The 17179-nt window shown below is 40.7% G+C and overlaps 1 protein-coding gene and 1 long non-coding RNA gene across 8 annotated transcripts in view; one reads left to right on the plus strand and one right to left on the minus strand.

Moving 5' to 3' along the window:
• CREB5 (cAMP responsive element binding protein 5) overlaps positions 1–2148 on the plus strand; it is a 431741-nt gene extending 429593 nt beyond the window's left edge. For all 7 annotated transcript variants that reach the window (XM_079931993.1, XM_079931994.1, XM_079931996.1 and 4 more), the window contains one exon: positions 371–2148. In XM_079931993.1, coding sequence (XP_079788119.1) covers positions 371–534 — 164 coding nt within the window. In that variant the 3' untranslated portion in view covers positions 535–2148. The remainder of the gene's footprint in view (positions 1–370) is intronic.
• LOC307191813 overlaps positions 1–17179 on the minus strand; it is a 49184-nt gene that overhangs the window by 26867 nt on the left and 5138 nt on the right. The gene's annotated exons all lie outside the window — the stretch shown is intronic.

The following is a 17179-nucleotide window of genomic DNA, read 5'->3' on the forward strand; positions in this document are numbered from 1 at the left end:
CTGAAGGTCAATTTCTTTTCAAATAATTTTTTAGATTGAGCAACACAGATTCTCCCACCACATGTGAGTATTTTTCCACATTTGATATATGGATGGCTCTTTGAAAAGACAAGATGGGGACTTCACATGCCACAACTTAAACACATCAACTCATGTTGCTGATCTAGAAAGCATGGCTTTGCTTGTAGCTATAAACTGGGAAGGCATAGCTTTGTGACTTTAAAATAAAGTTTTGGAATTAACCTCCAGGAGAAAATGTGTGAAACGCTCCTATTTCTAGCAAGCATCTAGCAGTATTTTTTGAGTAGTCTCCAAGTCCACCCAGGAAAGAGCTATATTGGTGTGTGTGTGTGTGTGTGCTTTTTCCTAGGTCCAGAGAGTAGCCCTCCTGCAAGCCCCGTCCCCACGTGCTCTCAGCAGCAGGTCATCCAGCATAACACCATCACCACTTCCTCGGCCGTCAGCGAGGTGGTAGGAAGCTCCACCCTCAGTCAGCTCACCACTCACAGAACAGACCTGAATCCGATTCTCTAAAATCCGAGGGTCAGACCTTGCCTCCAAGGAGAGCTGTCGCATATCCTGCGTCCTTTCTTTTAAGGGCATTTTTAGAATTAACTCAGACCTGGAAGACTCCTCAGCCCTTCAAAGACTGGCTTTCATTTTTATAGTTATTATGGAAATGTTGTCTTTTATACTCAGTTATATAAGCAAAAAAGGGAGTTATGCAATTAATAATCTATCAGCTTGGGAAATGCTTTGGTGCTTTTCTCCAATTTTCTGGTACCAGTTACTTGTTTATAAACTGAACTCTTTCTGTATATAGTCATGGTTTCATTCTTATCAGTCCAACCCTTTGCCTGAAACGTTGAATCTTGTTAAGCCACAGCTTTTAGCCAAAATGAGGCGTACCTAGATGTCCAGTATACAGACTGCAAGGCAACTGGGGGAGAAGTCTGATGATGTCATAGCTTATGTTGAGTTGGTGCTATGATGTCACCAGAATCCCAGATAAATGGAGAGCCTTTTCCACAACCCTGTTTCTCTTACTATAAAAAAAGTATAAGCTCCATTGATGTCCAAATAAAATCAGCAAGCATCTCACCACCTCTCCTCCTACTCTTGGTCCACTTCCTTGAATGCCCAATTTTCCTTTCCATTTCCACTTTTACCTGGGCTCCCTATTGACTCTTTATTTTTACTTTGTTTTATTTTTTCCCCTTTAGTGTTGCATGCAAAGAAGAAAATAATGTTTAAAGGAAAAAAAAAAAGCTGATGTGGACCTAGCCATGGCTTCCCTTGCCCCTGACCCATTCAACTCTTGCTTTTCACAAAAGAGTAACCGGGAGATGTTTAATGTGCCTGGTTTAATGTTTTTAATAATCAGAGCAAATAAAAGGTGGCTTAGCCGTAGGTGAAGCACCGTGAATGCCAGCTGTGGAGACGCTAGGGAAGGGAGCTTTCTAAGCCTCAACTGTGGAAGTCCACATTATGATGCAGAGCTAGAACATCATACCCTCGAATTACAACTGGTTTTATATGGCCTGTCTATAATGTTGAAAATCCATGTACTACATAATAATTCAGAAGGGCTCTGTTCACTACACAGATTATGTTGTTCAATCATTAGCTGCTAATGGCCTAAGATATATTATTATTTTTTTCTTAAGCCTATGGAACTGTCTTTGCTGTTCTGGTGGGTGAAAGTAGACGAACTACTGGAGGAACAGAGAGAGAAAGAAAACCTAATGTTTCCATGGAGGTGCTTTCCGCCCTCCCACAGCAGTTAAGGCACTCTGGCTGCTCAAAGTATCCCCTGGATATGGCTACTCCACTCTTCTGAATAATTCTGATTTATACTTTCAGCAACTTTCCTGGACTTGCCCATTATAAAGAGCAGATAGTCCGAACCACAGTTGTGCCTCCTTGAAACAAGCCATTCTACTGTGCTAAGGTTTTAATATCACATCTCACAAATAACTGGGGCTAATGTTCTTCTCTAGTTGTCTAGGCAGGTGCTGGTGTTTCATCTCCATTTGAATGCTTGACCTCCAAACATGAGTGTGTGTGTGTGTGTGTGTGTGTGTGTGTGTGTGTGTGTGTGTGTGTGAGAGAGAGAGAGAGAGAGAGAGAGAGAGAGAGAGAGAGAGAGCGCGCGCGCGAGCGAGCGCGCAAGATAATGGGATTTAAAAAAGTAGTATTTTACAAAAGGTGTAGCTTTTATAAGAGTTCGGAAAAGGGAAGGATGTGGTTTTTTTCTCTCAGTATAGTGTAACAATCTATTTTGGAGAAAAAAAGAAAATATAAGGGTTATGAAGCATGGTTTTTATAACTAGTTTCAGTTTTATCTAATAACTTACTTTTTAAATCAATGTTTATCAACAATCTTTTCATGTATGCAGTGCTTTCAAAAAGAAAGTTTTGAGTTTCCAGGGAAACGCATAACTTGGATATATGATCTAAAAAATCAAAACAAAAGCAAAAAAAATAAAAAGAGAAAAAAGAAAAAAATGCAAACAAGAAAAGGATTTTCTATTATATTTTAGACAAACATATCATTTTGAAGTATTTTAAATACTGAATTCAGTTATTTTGTTTTGTTTTGAATCCCAGCTGTAATAGCTGAATGGTTTAACCTAACTGGCTTCCTAAGAAGTTTAAGATTTAGCTAAAAAAGCAGTTAACATTCTTGTCTCTATTTTGAAATCAAAAATAATTTTTTCTAAACTCCTTCCTAGGACCATTTATGTGTCCCTCTAAAAAGGAGAAAGAGCTCATTGAAATATTTGGGTATTTTAATTTTTTAATTTTTAAAAAATTTTTGTTTTGCTTTAAGTGAAAAATATTTTCTTTCTTTACTGCATGCATAGCACTTAATGAAATGGATTTTTAAAAAATCCACTGGTGATATCAGAATGTCCAAGGAGCGGGCTGTCACTAAAATTATGGTTTACTTTACTTCTGTTCCACCTCTTAATTGAAATATTTAGTTGTTAAACCAAAAGCCTCTGCAGTTAAGAACTTGCCTGAGTTTTAATTCAGCAGCTTGACGGTTTGACTGACGTGCATTATAGATAGCTCAATTATGTCTGTTTTTTATGCTAAGAAGGCAAACCACCACACACAGGTTAGCAAACGGGCCTCCACGTATAATTAGAATAAACTTCTTCTTATACTCAGGGCCTTTAGGTATGTTCATTAGCAGTGTGGAAATACAGTGAATGGAGGATGCCAGCAAGTTGTCAGAGCTTCTTGAAATCCTGAACAGAAAGGCTCATTGGTCAAATCCAACACTCGACTTATCATTATTAAATATTTCACTTGAAGGCCTAGCTTTCACCAGACTGTAGAATAATGTCTGCCTGAAAATCTCTCCATTCTTGTCCCACACTTTTTGCCAATCTGGGGAAACATTCTGCCCCGTTCTCCTCTCCCACCCAGCTACTGGGTCATCCATCCATACGGTCACAGATCAGTTGCAATGACCTTCAGAGCACCCATCCTGAGGAGGGAGGGCCCGCAGCGCAGCACTGCCTCTCCTCGTTCACAGGTGGGTTTCTGTCAGCAGGATCTGCTTCTGAAGTCACTGCCAACCTGCCTGGAAACTTCCACAGCGCCTCCCCTGCCTCCTGTGACAGGAATTAGCAGCCAAGATAGGGACACCTGATAGCGTTTCTACCAGGTCAGTCCTTACCTACACTGAGGCATTCCCATCTTAATTGTTTCTCCTTAAGACATTTCTGAACATATGCCAGGACAGGTAGAGTGAAAATCCTCCCTGTGCATGAATGGACTCGTTTTAACGCCTGGCGTGAGGTCGGATGTTTTCCCTTTACCCTTCCCCGCAGCCCTCTCCTATCTCCACATCAGTGTTTGCCAGTCACAGTCTTAACACGGACCATGGGGACGAGCAATTTGTGTACTGTCACTGCATGCCTTCTTTTCATTAGGGTGACTTACTTGGAGCAGTTCCTCTTTGGAGCCTGTCAGGTCCAAGAAATCAAATGCAGTGCGTGTTCCGAATAGAGGGGCATCCGTGGTGAATGTGCAGGTGGCTGTGGTCTGTTAGTTCAGAAAATTGTCGTGTGCTAGTTGAGCTTGTCATTAAAAGTCAACCAGCTGCCATAAAAGACCAGCCTTTGGCTGGGGGGGGGTTTAAGCATCTGTAACTGCTATAAACCTAGCCATCCAGTTAGGATAGAATGTGCTTCTTTCTGGTTAATAAAAAACCATCTAAGAAAATATATATGTATGTATGTGTGTATACAGTGGAATTCAAGGACCAAAGCAAAATTTGAACAGGAATCTATTAATTTAGAATTTTATAAGATATTTATTAATAAATGTTATTTTTAAACATTCCATTTGAACAATATTCTTCTGTAGGATCTACTTGTTTTTAAAGGATTAGTTCATAATAAACTACTCTAGTTGTGTGTATCTTCATTTTACAGGGTTTCTAATGGCTATTCTCCATCATTTGGTGGAAATGTTTGTTTAGACCTCTGTGCATAGAAATTTCAAGGATTTGTATTGCTCTGTGAGTTATTTTTTAATCTATGTTCGGAACAGTTTTAAATCATCTATTTCTTTTTTCATTTTTAAAGTAAGCTCTTTCCTTTAGGAAGCAGAGTTCAGCTAAAGGGAATTGGTAACTATAACTGGAACAGCTCTCTTGTAAAAGTGTAAAAACAGCTTCATCTCTGCTTCTCCCCACCGCACCCCAACTTCCCAGAATGCCTTGCACTATTCAGCTTCCTTAGTGCTCTTCTCGTCCCTTCCCAAACCGTGTGCAGTAGCTTTAAGCCATTCAAGTTCCATTATGCAGTGTATCTGAGAAGGGAAAGGAAATAACCCGTTTAAATTGGAATAAAATCGTGCCTATGCGAACAGTAGCAATTTAGAATCACTCTTCTGCTTTTAAAATAATTTATATTTTAAACTTGCACTTTAGCATTTGTAATCCCCGTCAGTTTCTCTCGTTCTCTTTCAGACCTCCTCCCTGCCCTTAAACTTGCCTTCACCCTCCCCTTCCCAACTACCCCACGCTTCCTCTAAGGCTCTGAGCTGCATCATTTAAAATACTTTACGGAATATTTGCACCAGGTACATTTGCGTGCGTTCACCAGTAGCATAGCCAAGACGCATTGCTCACATCAACCTAGATGAAGCCTGCTACGAGAATGCCAAGGAGAAGAGCCAGTATACTCTTTCTCCCTTTATTATTCACAGCATGTTTTTTAAAAATGTTATATTATGCAACAGATGTGAGGGAGCAGCTATGCTACACTTAAGAATTTTCTATCTTTTCCTCCAACCAAAGTGTGCTGAATGAGCCAGGAGACATTCTTTTGTGCATCACCATGCACATCAGACTGTTGTCCTCGCCATCGTCTCTCTGGGCTGCTGAAAAAAAAAAGGTGACCCTAACTATTTCACTCCTAGGTCTCAAAAATACAATGTTGCCTTGTACCGCAATTAGGGACAGCACCTCTATTTTACAATTATAACCTAAGAAAGGACAAGAAGACGCTGAAGCAATAAACTTACAAGTAAGATCCAATACCAAAACAAAGAAAAAAAAAAAAAACCCAGCTCGTCATGTTGTGAAAATGAAAAAGTGTATGTCCATTCAAAATATTTTACTATTTCTTGTGGAGTTTTTCAGTGATGTAATGCTTATAGCCAAATTGCTTAAAGAGTGTTTATATATTTTTTTCCTTATAAATTGTCTATTTTTTAAAAAAGCTATTTAACCACAAGTTGAAGAGGGGGGGTAAGGCCAAACTGCCAGCATTTCTTAAAAGATTAATGTTCTTAAGTGGCGCTCTGATGCCTTTCCAAGCTTATCGTCAGAGGGGGCTCAATAATGATCAGCTGTTATACTTAGACCAACTTACAATATCTAGCTCATTAGAAGCCAGGATTTAGAAAGCTCTTCTTAAGCCATTGAAGATTTTCTTGCATTGTGTTTCATTTTATAGAACTTTATAGGATTTTTTTTTTTAACAGAATCATTTTAGCCTCAGGACTGAGAATGTGGAACCTGAATACATTAGCTTTAAATACATCATTAAAATCTTATGCACAATAAGCTCATTAGAGTCTAGTTTGCTCCTTTAGAATACCAAGGCTATAGACGCTACAGGACGTGATGAAAGGTATCAGCCATGCTGAAGTGGAGGGGGTTTCAGAGAAAGGACCCTTCCCCACCAGCCAGCCAATAGAACAGAAGAACTGCTCGCCCTCTTTCCTTCTGTGTTCTGCTAAATCACACCTGCCTCATACAGAGAGGAGTTCTGCCTTTGAGGTTTGTCTTGGAGAAAAGATAAACTTGAAATGTCCTCCCTGGAGAGGACATGGGATTTGGGATCTTCCGAAAAGGCCCAGAAAAAATGGCTCAGTTCAAACACAGTGTTCTAGGACAATTGGAATATAAATATTGTCCAAAAGATAGAACTAAGAGAAAAAAGGTTAACATTGTGCAAAGTAAGTGTTAACTAAGGAAGTCCTCGGAAAAGGTGCTGTCACTTTAAGTTCTGGACTCCGTGGGGTGGGGGCGGGGGGGGGGGTTTTGTAATTGTAAACAGCAAAGCATTTGTGTTTGTTTGTCTGTTTGTAAAGCAACCACCTTCCTTATTGGAAGGAGAAGAAAACTGGGGGTACATACATGTAAATACTTGCAGCAGCATTTAATATGTTTAATTTTATGTTAAGCTTTTTGTTGCATCGTGAACACATTTATTGTTACCAACGGACAATGAGTTCATTAAGACTGTTCAACTAGGTCAGATTTTTACATCTCTTTCTAGCAAGAAGAGACAAGATTTTGTGCATTTGTACAAATGTTAATAATATCACTGCAACTCCAATATAATAAAGCACTCAAATGCAAATAATATATGTACCCTCTGTATGATGAAATTTGGGTTGGGGCCTAATGACATCTACTCTGCACAAGGTTTATTCATGCCTCATAAACCAAGGCTTAGGCTTTCAGGGTCACCATCATCTAGGGACAAAAGCAGGTGAGATTTTCTCCTTCCCAGACCATCACTACTCTCCCACTGCCTCTTCCATCCAACTTCCCAACTGAGGCCACGAGTCTAACACGTTCACAGTGGGTTGGCCACATGACTTTGGGATCAGCAGATTTTAACAGTCAAGAAATACAGCCAGTGTAAATTCATGTTTAAGTTGTGTCTGTGAACCAAGAATCACTTGCTGGCTAGTCTGACAGTCACATCCTGGTGTTCTTTGTTTGACCTCCAGAGAAGTCCGAAGGACAGGCTTATTAGCCCAGTATGCATGCACTCGTATAAACATGAACCCTCGCCTTCCTCTTCTTCCTGCCTTCCTTCCTCTTCCTTATTCTTTTATTATTTTTTCTAGTCGTGCTCCTCTTTTTCTTACACTCGATCTGATCCATCAGCATGGCCAGAACCCAACCATCCTTTATCACCAATTTTACTGTTGCAGTTCTGTCCAAGCTACCAGCATCTCTTATCTGGATTAGTGCAGTGCTCTTCTAACTGGCAGCCACAGGGAGTGTTTGAAAATGGAAGTCAGACTGTAGTCCTCTACTACTTAAAACCCTGCAAGGACTTCTCCACTCATTCAGAGCAAAAGCCAAATACCTTACTATCAGGTTCTATAAAGATCCCACCTGCCCTCACCCTGTTCATTCTGAGTTCATCTCTTACCATTTTCCTTCCCCGCTCACACCTCTCCAGCTCCATTAGTATCTTTGAGGTTCCTCAAACATCCTCTCAGTATCCACCGGAGAACCTTTTCACACACTGTTCATTCCCTCTATCCAAGATAGTCTTCCCCCAGGTGTCAGCCTAGCTCCCTTTCTCATCTGTCTCCCTCTCAGTAAAGCCTTTCTATCCTACATAAAATTATATCACTCTCACTCTTGCTTCTCATCTGCCTTGCCCAGACTACACTTTCTATAGAATTTACCTCCATCTAACATAATTTAGGGTTTTTTTTTATTGTCAGTCTCCCCCAAGTAGAATGTAAGCTCCACAAGAGAAAGGGCGTTTTCAACTTTCTTCACCCTTGCAACCCAAGATCTAGAACAGTGGATACACAATGGGCACACAGTAAACATCTGCAAGACGGGGATCTGTTATTTCCTTTCTGCCTTCTCCTTTGTTATCAGAATGCTCCAACCCATCCACCTGGTTCTGTGGCCACAGCAGTCCGATTTTAAAACCAAGTACCAGGGCATGTCATCTGACACCTCACCTGACCTTGGGACAGGATATTTGAAATTGGGACAGAAACAACAATTTGGGGTATGGGGCGATGATTGCTGTTCTAATGGCAATCCCATCTGTTACATTTGCATTAGGACCACTCAGTACACACATGGTTCCCAAGAGAGGCTTCGTAATACCCATCCCACACTCATTTGCAATTTTAAAGCCATTAATATTGGTTAAAAAAATTGTTATGATCCCACATTTATACTTTGAGGATAGACGACTCTAATCTCTACCCTTCCTTTCATCCCCGTGTGTCCCTGGGGCTTCATAATGTCCTTTTATCTCACATTTGCTATTGTGGTTGATTATTTGTTGGTTACTGGATCACATTTTAATTTTGCATTCCATATTTTCTTATCCAAGAAAAATAGTTTTTTAGCAAGACAACCTTGTGGTTTGGGACCTAAGTATCTTCATTATGAGATCATAAAATTCTGGAGCACAATGGGCCCCCTTTTTAAAGTAATTGAAAGCAAGACGTTTTGTGAGACCTGTTCCCATGGCAGTAACATCAACTTTAGCAGAACAAGCATGAAAATTTCAGCTCCAAAAGAGAAAAAATACTGATTTTAAAAATATAAAGACAGAGTCTGGGTTTAGATTTGCCCACTTCAGAAGCTACTTCCTTTTAGCAACTGTAGATGATTTTTCAAAATGGCTGAAAGGATGGATAAATGATAACATCTGAAAAATAGTCTTTTAGCTGGTAAACCTAGCAAAACTATTATTGTTATCATTGTTATTGTTGTTATTGAAAATGGTTATATTTATACCTGAGACTAACACAATATTGTAAGTCAACTATACCCCAATAAAAATTAAAAAAAAAGAAAATGGTTATATTTAAACCTAAAAATTAAGTCATAAAACTTTTAGTAACCACTAAGTTTCATCTTATATGTTGTCAGATACTGTGTCTCTGCTCACATCGTATTTCCTTATATCAGCTGGAGGCTGAACTGCAGCAATTGTCAGTAATCTTCCATAAATTTCTTGAGACCAGTATTACTACAACATAGATGCAATGGGCTATAAAAAGTTCTCCCATAAGTCACTTGCACTTTCTCAGAAAGAGATCTGCCTACATGTTCCCTTAAATGAATAAAAAAAGGAAGATCCTACATTCACAATACATTCTAATTCCTCAATACTCTTACAGCAAGAAAATTGTTCTGAGTAAATATGATTGCTTGTATTGCATTTACACAGGATGAGTCCTTGATCTACTAATATTATATTCGAGTTACCTTAAATGGAGCACCCTCTATTTAAATTAGCTCACTGACTTTGACCTTCATCAGCTCATCCCTTAGTCAGAGGGGATTTGCTTAAAGAAAGAAAAACCCTGTCAAGTATGCTTGAGTGAAGGTGAATTTCTTAGGATGTATGAGGTCGGTCATGGAGCCCAACTAGGTATGGTGGCAACTATGACAATGACTCTGGAAAGTCATTAAATAGCTAATCTCTCTGGTTTGTCTTGGCCTCTGATGCCAGATGTTTTCTCATCTTGCTCCGTGTCTGCTTCTCTTTCTTTCTCTCTCTCTCTTTCTCTCTCTCTCTTTCTCTGCAAACTGGTTTGTATACTCACTTAATTGCTTCTCTGTGGGACCATCATTTCTGCTCCAAAGTAACAGCCTCAGCCTCCAGCATATCTATGGTCTTTTAGTTCTAACACCCAACACCAGCTCAGTTTCTGTCTTTCTGTTCCAATTTCTCAGGAGAAAGAATCCGACTGACCATATGGGGTCAGGTTTTTATCCCTGGTACAATCAACTATGTCTAGGGAAGCAGGGTTACATGGAATTATAGCTCCTACTTCTGGGGGCAGAGCAGGATTTCCAAAAAGGGAGTGAGGAGAAAATGACTGCTAAGAGAAATAGTTGTTATTTCTAAAACCACTTCATAGAAACAATTAAAACATACCAAGGGAAAAAAGTGCAGTGAGGAGACAGCATAAAGCTGGGCATAGAGCAGATGTTAACAAACGTTTGTTGAATGAATGAATGGTTAATAAATTCTTATGTTACTGGAAGCTTGGAACTGAAACAAATTGAATATTCATTAAACATTAAAAACTAATTTTACAAAGCAAAGAAATTTTCTGGATATTACGGCTCAGCTTGTAAGGCCATAATATCTAAAATATAAAAATTAACCATCAACAAGAGTGAGAAGGATTTTGCTTGTCATGTTTTATAACTTCCTACTCTCTTGCTTTAAACTGACTGATTACACTTAACAGTTTCCAAGAAAGATCATTGCTGTATTTTTCTCATATTCTCCATAAGTGATTCCAGTGTGTTTGTAAGTATGTTGGCATAATGTCTCCAGGGATGAGGTTAGGAAACACTCTTGTCCCCAAACTCCCTCCAGGTACTATAGTAACTTTCTAAAGAAGGCTTTGTGACAAGGAAATAGGGCAGCTCTTAGCAACAAGCCTCCAAGAAAGCAATGAGAACTGCTACCAAGAAGGCTAGAATAAGTGAACATAACAGCCTAGAGTAAGAATGAATAGTTCATTTTCATGCTAAATTGTCTATTGATTTCCTACATGACCTTAAACCAACACAGCTGTCTTCTCCTTACTTGTATCCTTTGTCAGTATAAATGTACACAGAGTGAAGTGGGAATTATTTCTGTGGTGGCTACATAAGGAACTCTGCCCAATACTGCACCATACCCTTCTCTGGAAATTTCTCTTCCCCTTACTCCATCCACCCGGCTCTGGCAGGAGATTGATGGCCCAGCCCTCTGGCCATAGCTTCTCAGTCTAATACTCTGCCCCTGGCTCCCAATGAACAATGAGCCCCAGTAACTGGATATAGGGGCAGGGGACCTAGAGAGTCAGCCTGTCTCTCTCTGGTAGCTGAATCTAAAAGATGTAAACTTGGGAGCTACCAGGAGCTAAGTTCCCACCCAGTAAGGGAACTAGTCTGTAGCAAGAGAGAGATATAAAGCCAAAACAGCAGAAACAGAAGAAGCAGAAAGAGAATTCTGGTAATGGTCACTTCCTGTTGACGTTGACGTAGTCCTTAACGGCTCACTCCAACCATGTCCCTCCCCATCGCATGGTTTTACCATAAAATAGCCCAAGGTCCTTTGGATAAATCTCTCCTTTCACTTAAACTAGGTGAGTTTCTTGGAGGCAAGAGAGGTCTAGTAAATGCTCTCTCCCCAACGCTGCCATGGGAAACCACTGGAAGGGCTTCTCCAGCCCTTTAAGACTGCCGCACCAACACAGGAAAGGAAATGCAACGTTCCCAGCCGTTGCAAAGCAGACGCAGCTTATTCTCACTCCACACACCAGGGCACTGCCACACTTGAACACGTGTTTGAAGTGGCTCCCTACACCTACATGCCGCAGGTACCGAAGGATATCCACACCATCTATTTCACAGATGACATGTCAAGTTTAAGTTCTTCTTCTTAAGGAATGTTTGCAAAACTAGCATTACACTTGCCGAGAATGGAATTGTTTTCAATATTTTGTTGAATGGATAAAAACCGCTCATGTCCTTCATTCTCTATGGGTCCTTATATGCACAGTAAAATAAACACGTAAGTCATATTTTTCACTACAAGTAACAGACAACTCAACTTCCAGGGGCTTAAACAAATAGGGATTTCTTTTTCTGACATAATAGGAAATCTGAAGATTGAGCTCTTGGCATTAATCTGGAAACTGAATGAGGTCAGCACCAGTAGCTCTGCAGTACTCCCGACCTCTCTCACTTCTTAGTCACAAGATGGCTGCTGAAGCTCTAGAGCACATCCCCAGTCCAGGGAGAAAGGATTGGGGGAGGGTCAGTACCAGACTCATTCGTTTTTCTTCTCTTTTATTTGGAAAACAAAACCTGTCCCTGAACCACTCCTATCCCTGGTCAACCCAGTTGTGTATCATGGACCAGAACTAGGTCATTTAGCCTCTCTTAGCTTTCAAAGAGGCTGCAACAGTGGGGAACCAGATCGTCATGCTTGCTTGGACCCAAGCTTCCCAACTAGTGCACTGTGTCGAATAAGGCCCGTGGGTTGCAGTTAAGCCACATAAAGCTGTTCCCCTCATTTCCTGGTATAGCAGAAGCCTTCTGGCTGGTTGTCTTTGGCTATTAGCATGGTCTTCCAGAACTCCTTGCAGGGTGGTGTCCAACGACACGCTCTGTTGTACCTGCAGGCGGCGAGCACAGGGACCAGGTGAGCATGACTGCGAAGGTGCTGCCCCCGGGCGTGTGCTGGAGGAGCCAGCTGCAGAGTCTGCAATGGTGCACAGGGACAAGAGGCCTGTGGGCTGCTGGAGGAGTTTCTAAGGGACAAGCGGTTTCTAAGAGACACCTATAGCAGGCATCTAAGGAGGAGTTTGCATAGCCCAAGGTGTGGTCATTAGGGGTTGGGGATCGATCAGGGAGGTCAAATAGGGGCTTCTGGTGGGCCCCACTCTGGTTGGCTACCCCCAATCTCAGCCTTTACCTCTATCAGGAACTTCTGTCCCTGGGCAATTGATGTACCATCTTAGTAACATCCAACCTAGCAGCAGGGCCGACTACACATTCTGAAGATTAGAACTTCATCATGATCTTTAGATACTTGATATGAAAAGTTTTACTGAATTTGAAATACATTCACATCATCACATAAAATTTTAATACTTGTCAAAGAAACATTAGACTTGAAAAAAAAACCTTTTCAACTATTATAATTTTGAATGGTTGTAAACATGTTTCTGATTATTTGTTTTAGTCACCAATTTTGTGTGAGCAAAAATTGTGATGGCGATCAAGAACTTGAAGAGAAAAATTTGGAAGAGAAATGACAGAATGTTTAATTAACCATTTCAAGCCTAAAATCTGATTTTTAAATGTTAGGTTTGTGGAAACACGATTGAGTTTCTTATTTTAAAATATTAGGAAATATCTTATTTGGAAATATCATCCAAATTTAACAATTTGTCTCTTTCTAAATATTTGTATTTCCTTTTTCTTACCATAATTATATAATAGGGAAAGAATATAATAGATTTGTTTTTCTCCAAGCCCCATATTGATGCCTACAAATTCCCTCCAGGTTAGCACAGCCTATTGTGAAGATTTAATCATTTTCTATGTGTCGAGTCATGAAAAAATGTTTGGAAGCACCGGGTGAGATCATCTGCCATCCATCCCCAGAGGTGGGCACGCCACCATTCCAAACACACTGAGGTCCTTTTCGCAAAGAAGACTGGGTGAAAGAATGGCAGCTGGGCAGCCTGACAGCATCTGCCACGATGGGTTATAAGTTTCCATTATATTGAATTCAGAGCACTGAGTAGCTGTGTATGCTCATTTCCTTAGCTCTCATTTAAAGGTAAGCTAAGACTTGGCCCCTTGTACAAAGCAATTAAATGAAGTCCATCTGTGCATAGCTCTTTCCTCCAGGTATGTCCCGGAGTATGGTCCAATTACCTTAATAGCAACATTACAAAATAACTCCATTTTGAATAGACTATTTTGCCAGCCATAAGCCAAGCTTTCTGACTGAACTGGGATGGCTACACTGTTTCTTATTCCTTTGCCATCTTCCAGCCTCTGAGAACAAAGAGTTTCAAGAGAACAATGTCTTCTGCAAAGCCATTTTGTCTGCATCTCATGGGGGGTGCTGAGTCTGCCTTGATCACCTTAAATCTTGTATCCACGGCTCTCCCTTACCCTCACTTTTCTACCTTTTTCTACTTTTCAAATGAATCTTATTCAGAACGCAAAACCCATGAGTCAGTACAATGGACTTGAAGTCAGCATTTCCAGGCCTGAATGCTGGCTCTGTCATTGACACAGTTTTTCTCCTGGGTTATAACCTAACTGAGAATGTAGACTGGTATCTCATCAGTACTTCAAACAAATAAGGTGCTCAATAAAAATGTACTAAACCGTCCTGATGTCTGGATACACATCAGGCATTGAAAAGGATTGAAACTGTGCAAATGAAGAAAGCTGGCGTGTCATGTGAAAAGAATTATCAGATATCATCCATTTTTTAGGCTGAGGGCTACTGGTGATTCAAAGACAGCCATGGGGTTCACCACCTGCTTTGTCCTGTTTCACTTTTGTGGTCCAGATTCAAGGGGAAGTTTCAGAAAACTAGAGTTGACTTCAAAACCCAGAATAATAAGATTCATTTGAAAAATGAAGTCCGACTAACAATTTAGCACAATAAAATGGTGCAGGTCTTAGAGAGATAGAGTTGTAAAATAGCAAAGGGGAGCATTTGCTAAGCCATCTCAAGATACAAAGTAGGCAGTGTCAGGATCACTTAAACAAAGGGAGAGAAAGATAACTCTGCTGGCTTAATATGTGGCAGCAGTTATGCAAGCCAACTAAACATTTGATGGCAGGGCTGTAAGACAAGAGGATAAATCAGAAGAAAGTAATGGGATACTTTAAGGCTTCACCTGAAATGAAGGGATGCACTGCATGACTGCACTGATGCATCCTGTGATCAGGGACCAGCCACATTGGAATCACCTGGGAGCTGGTTAGAAATGCAGAATGTCAGCCCTCACCCCCAGACCTAATGAACCAGAATCTTCATTTTGATAAGAACCTCAGGTCTTTGACGAGCAGTTAGAGTTTGAAAAGCATTCCTTTAGGTAGACCTATTCCACCTGGTGGCCTTGATTTGGAGACCTTGATCATGAAAGAAAGTAACAGGAAAGGAACCAAAGGGTCTCAGAAGACCACATATACTGGTGCTGATACAGGTTTCGTTCACTGGTAAACACACAGCCTCCTCTGCTTATTTCCAATTCAGCTTTTTCTGTTCCTTTTCTGCCCTCCACTCCAACACTTGCCTCAGACTTTCCTTTCATAAAATAACACCATTTAGTTCTAACTTAGGCCTCCAATCTGCATCAAGGGGAAATATTATCAATATTGATTGCTGACTTTAAATTTTTTGTAAAGCAGAAACTCATTCTGCTGATAAACCAAGCTCACAAGAAGTTCAGCAGTCGATTAGCCCTGTTCTTGGGAATAGAATCCAACATTTAAGGTTATAGCACTCTACCACTTTCTTTTTTACTTTTAAAATATTTATTTATTTATAATTGAAGGGACTTCCCTGGTGGCCCAGTGGTAAAGAATCTGCCTTACAATGCAGGGGACACAGGTTCGATCCCTGGTCAGGGAACTAAGATCCCACATGCTGTGGGGCAACTAAGCCCCCGCACCACAACTACTGAGCTGGCGTGCCTCAACCGGAGAGGCTGCGCACCGCAACTACCGAGCCCATGCGCCCTGGAAACTGCACGCCACAACTAGAGAGAGAAAACCCACACGCCACAACTAGAGAGAAGCCCGCGTGCCACAACAAAAGATCCCGCATGCCTCAATGAAGATCCTGCGTGCGGCAACTAAGACCCAATGCAGACGAAATAAACAAATCAAATAAACAAATAAACGATAAACATAATTGAAATACGTTTGACTTATAACATTGTATAAATTTAAGGTATACACCATGTTGATTTGGAACGATTATATATGATAATATGATTGCCACTGTATGGTTGTTAGCTCTGCTGTCAAATCACATTTCTTTTTTGTGGTGGGAATAATTAAGATCTAGTCTCTTAGCAAGTTGGATGATTATGCTACAGTATTGTTGTCTCTAATCACTATACTGTGCATTAGATCTGCGGGATTTTTTTAAACTACTAGTTGTAAGTTTGTACCCTTAAACCACGTCTCTCCTTTTCTCCACCACCCCAGTCCATGGTAACCATCATTTTACTCTCTGTCTTTACGAGTCTGATTTATTTATATTTCACCTATAAGTGACATCATATGGAATTTGCCTTTCTCTGCTTGATTACCTCACTGAGCATAATGCCCTCAAGGTCTATCCATGTTGCCACAAATACTCTACCACAGGGCTTCCCTGGTGGCGCAGTGGTTGAGAGTCCGCCTGCCGATGCAGGGGACACAGGTTTGTGCCCCGGTCCGGGAGGATCCCACATGCCGCGGAGCGGCTGGGCCCGTGAGCCATGGCCGCTGAGCCTGCGCGTCCGGAGCCTGTGCTCCGCAACGGGAGAGGTCACAACAGTGAGGCCCGCGTACCACACACACACACACAAAAAGAACTCTACCACTTACACTACACAAATAAACTTGTAAAAAATCTACTTTCTAGTAGAGATCAGATAGTTTTCTGATTAATAGGAAATCGGGACAGATTTCATTATTTTGAATTAATCAGTTATCATGACGGAAAAGCCTCCATTGAGTTCATCACATCGTTCAGAGCTACTAAGAGATCTTAGAAAACACCAAATTCAGTTGTTCTCAAAGTGTGGTCCTGGCACCAGCCCAGAAACATCACCTGGGAACCTGTAAGAAACAAAAAGTCTCAGACCCCACCTTAGACTGCTTAAACCAGAAACTCTGGGAGCGAGGTCCAGTAATCTGTGTCTTTAAAAGCCCTCCAGGTGATTCTGACGCCCACTCAAATTTTTAAATTACCGGTATAATTTAAGAACAGATAAATCCGTCAGAAAGAAAGATCAGGCCAAAGGAACCAAGGAGTTTTCATAGAAAAAAACTAAAGCATACTCACAGCAAGTATTTCCAACTAGGATCCTGACTCTCATCCTCAGAGCCAGCTTAGTCAAAGGCAAAACATGTGGGATTGCATTGTTTAAAGAGTCAAGTAGAAATACCTGTTTCCTCAGGTGATTTTAATTGGTAGCAAACATTCAAATACTCATTTATATGAGGGTGTTTTTCAAAGAAGACACTGTTCCGTAATCAGCTAGCAGCCTAGAAACGATCGAAAGGGATCCTGGCAATTTCGCTGGTGGTGTTGCTTCTCTGCTTTTAAGGTTTATAAAAAGTCTGCTCCCGGGTCACATCATTTTACTCTTGTTAACTTACACTTTCAGATTA

The sequence above is a fragment of the Stenella coeruleoalba genome, assembly GCF_951394435.1.
Source record: "Stenella coeruleoalba genome assembly, chromosome: 9".
Classification (NCBI taxonomy): domain Eukaryota; kingdom Metazoa; phylum Chordata; class Mammalia; order Artiodactyla; family Delphinidae; genus Stenella; species Stenella coeruleoalba.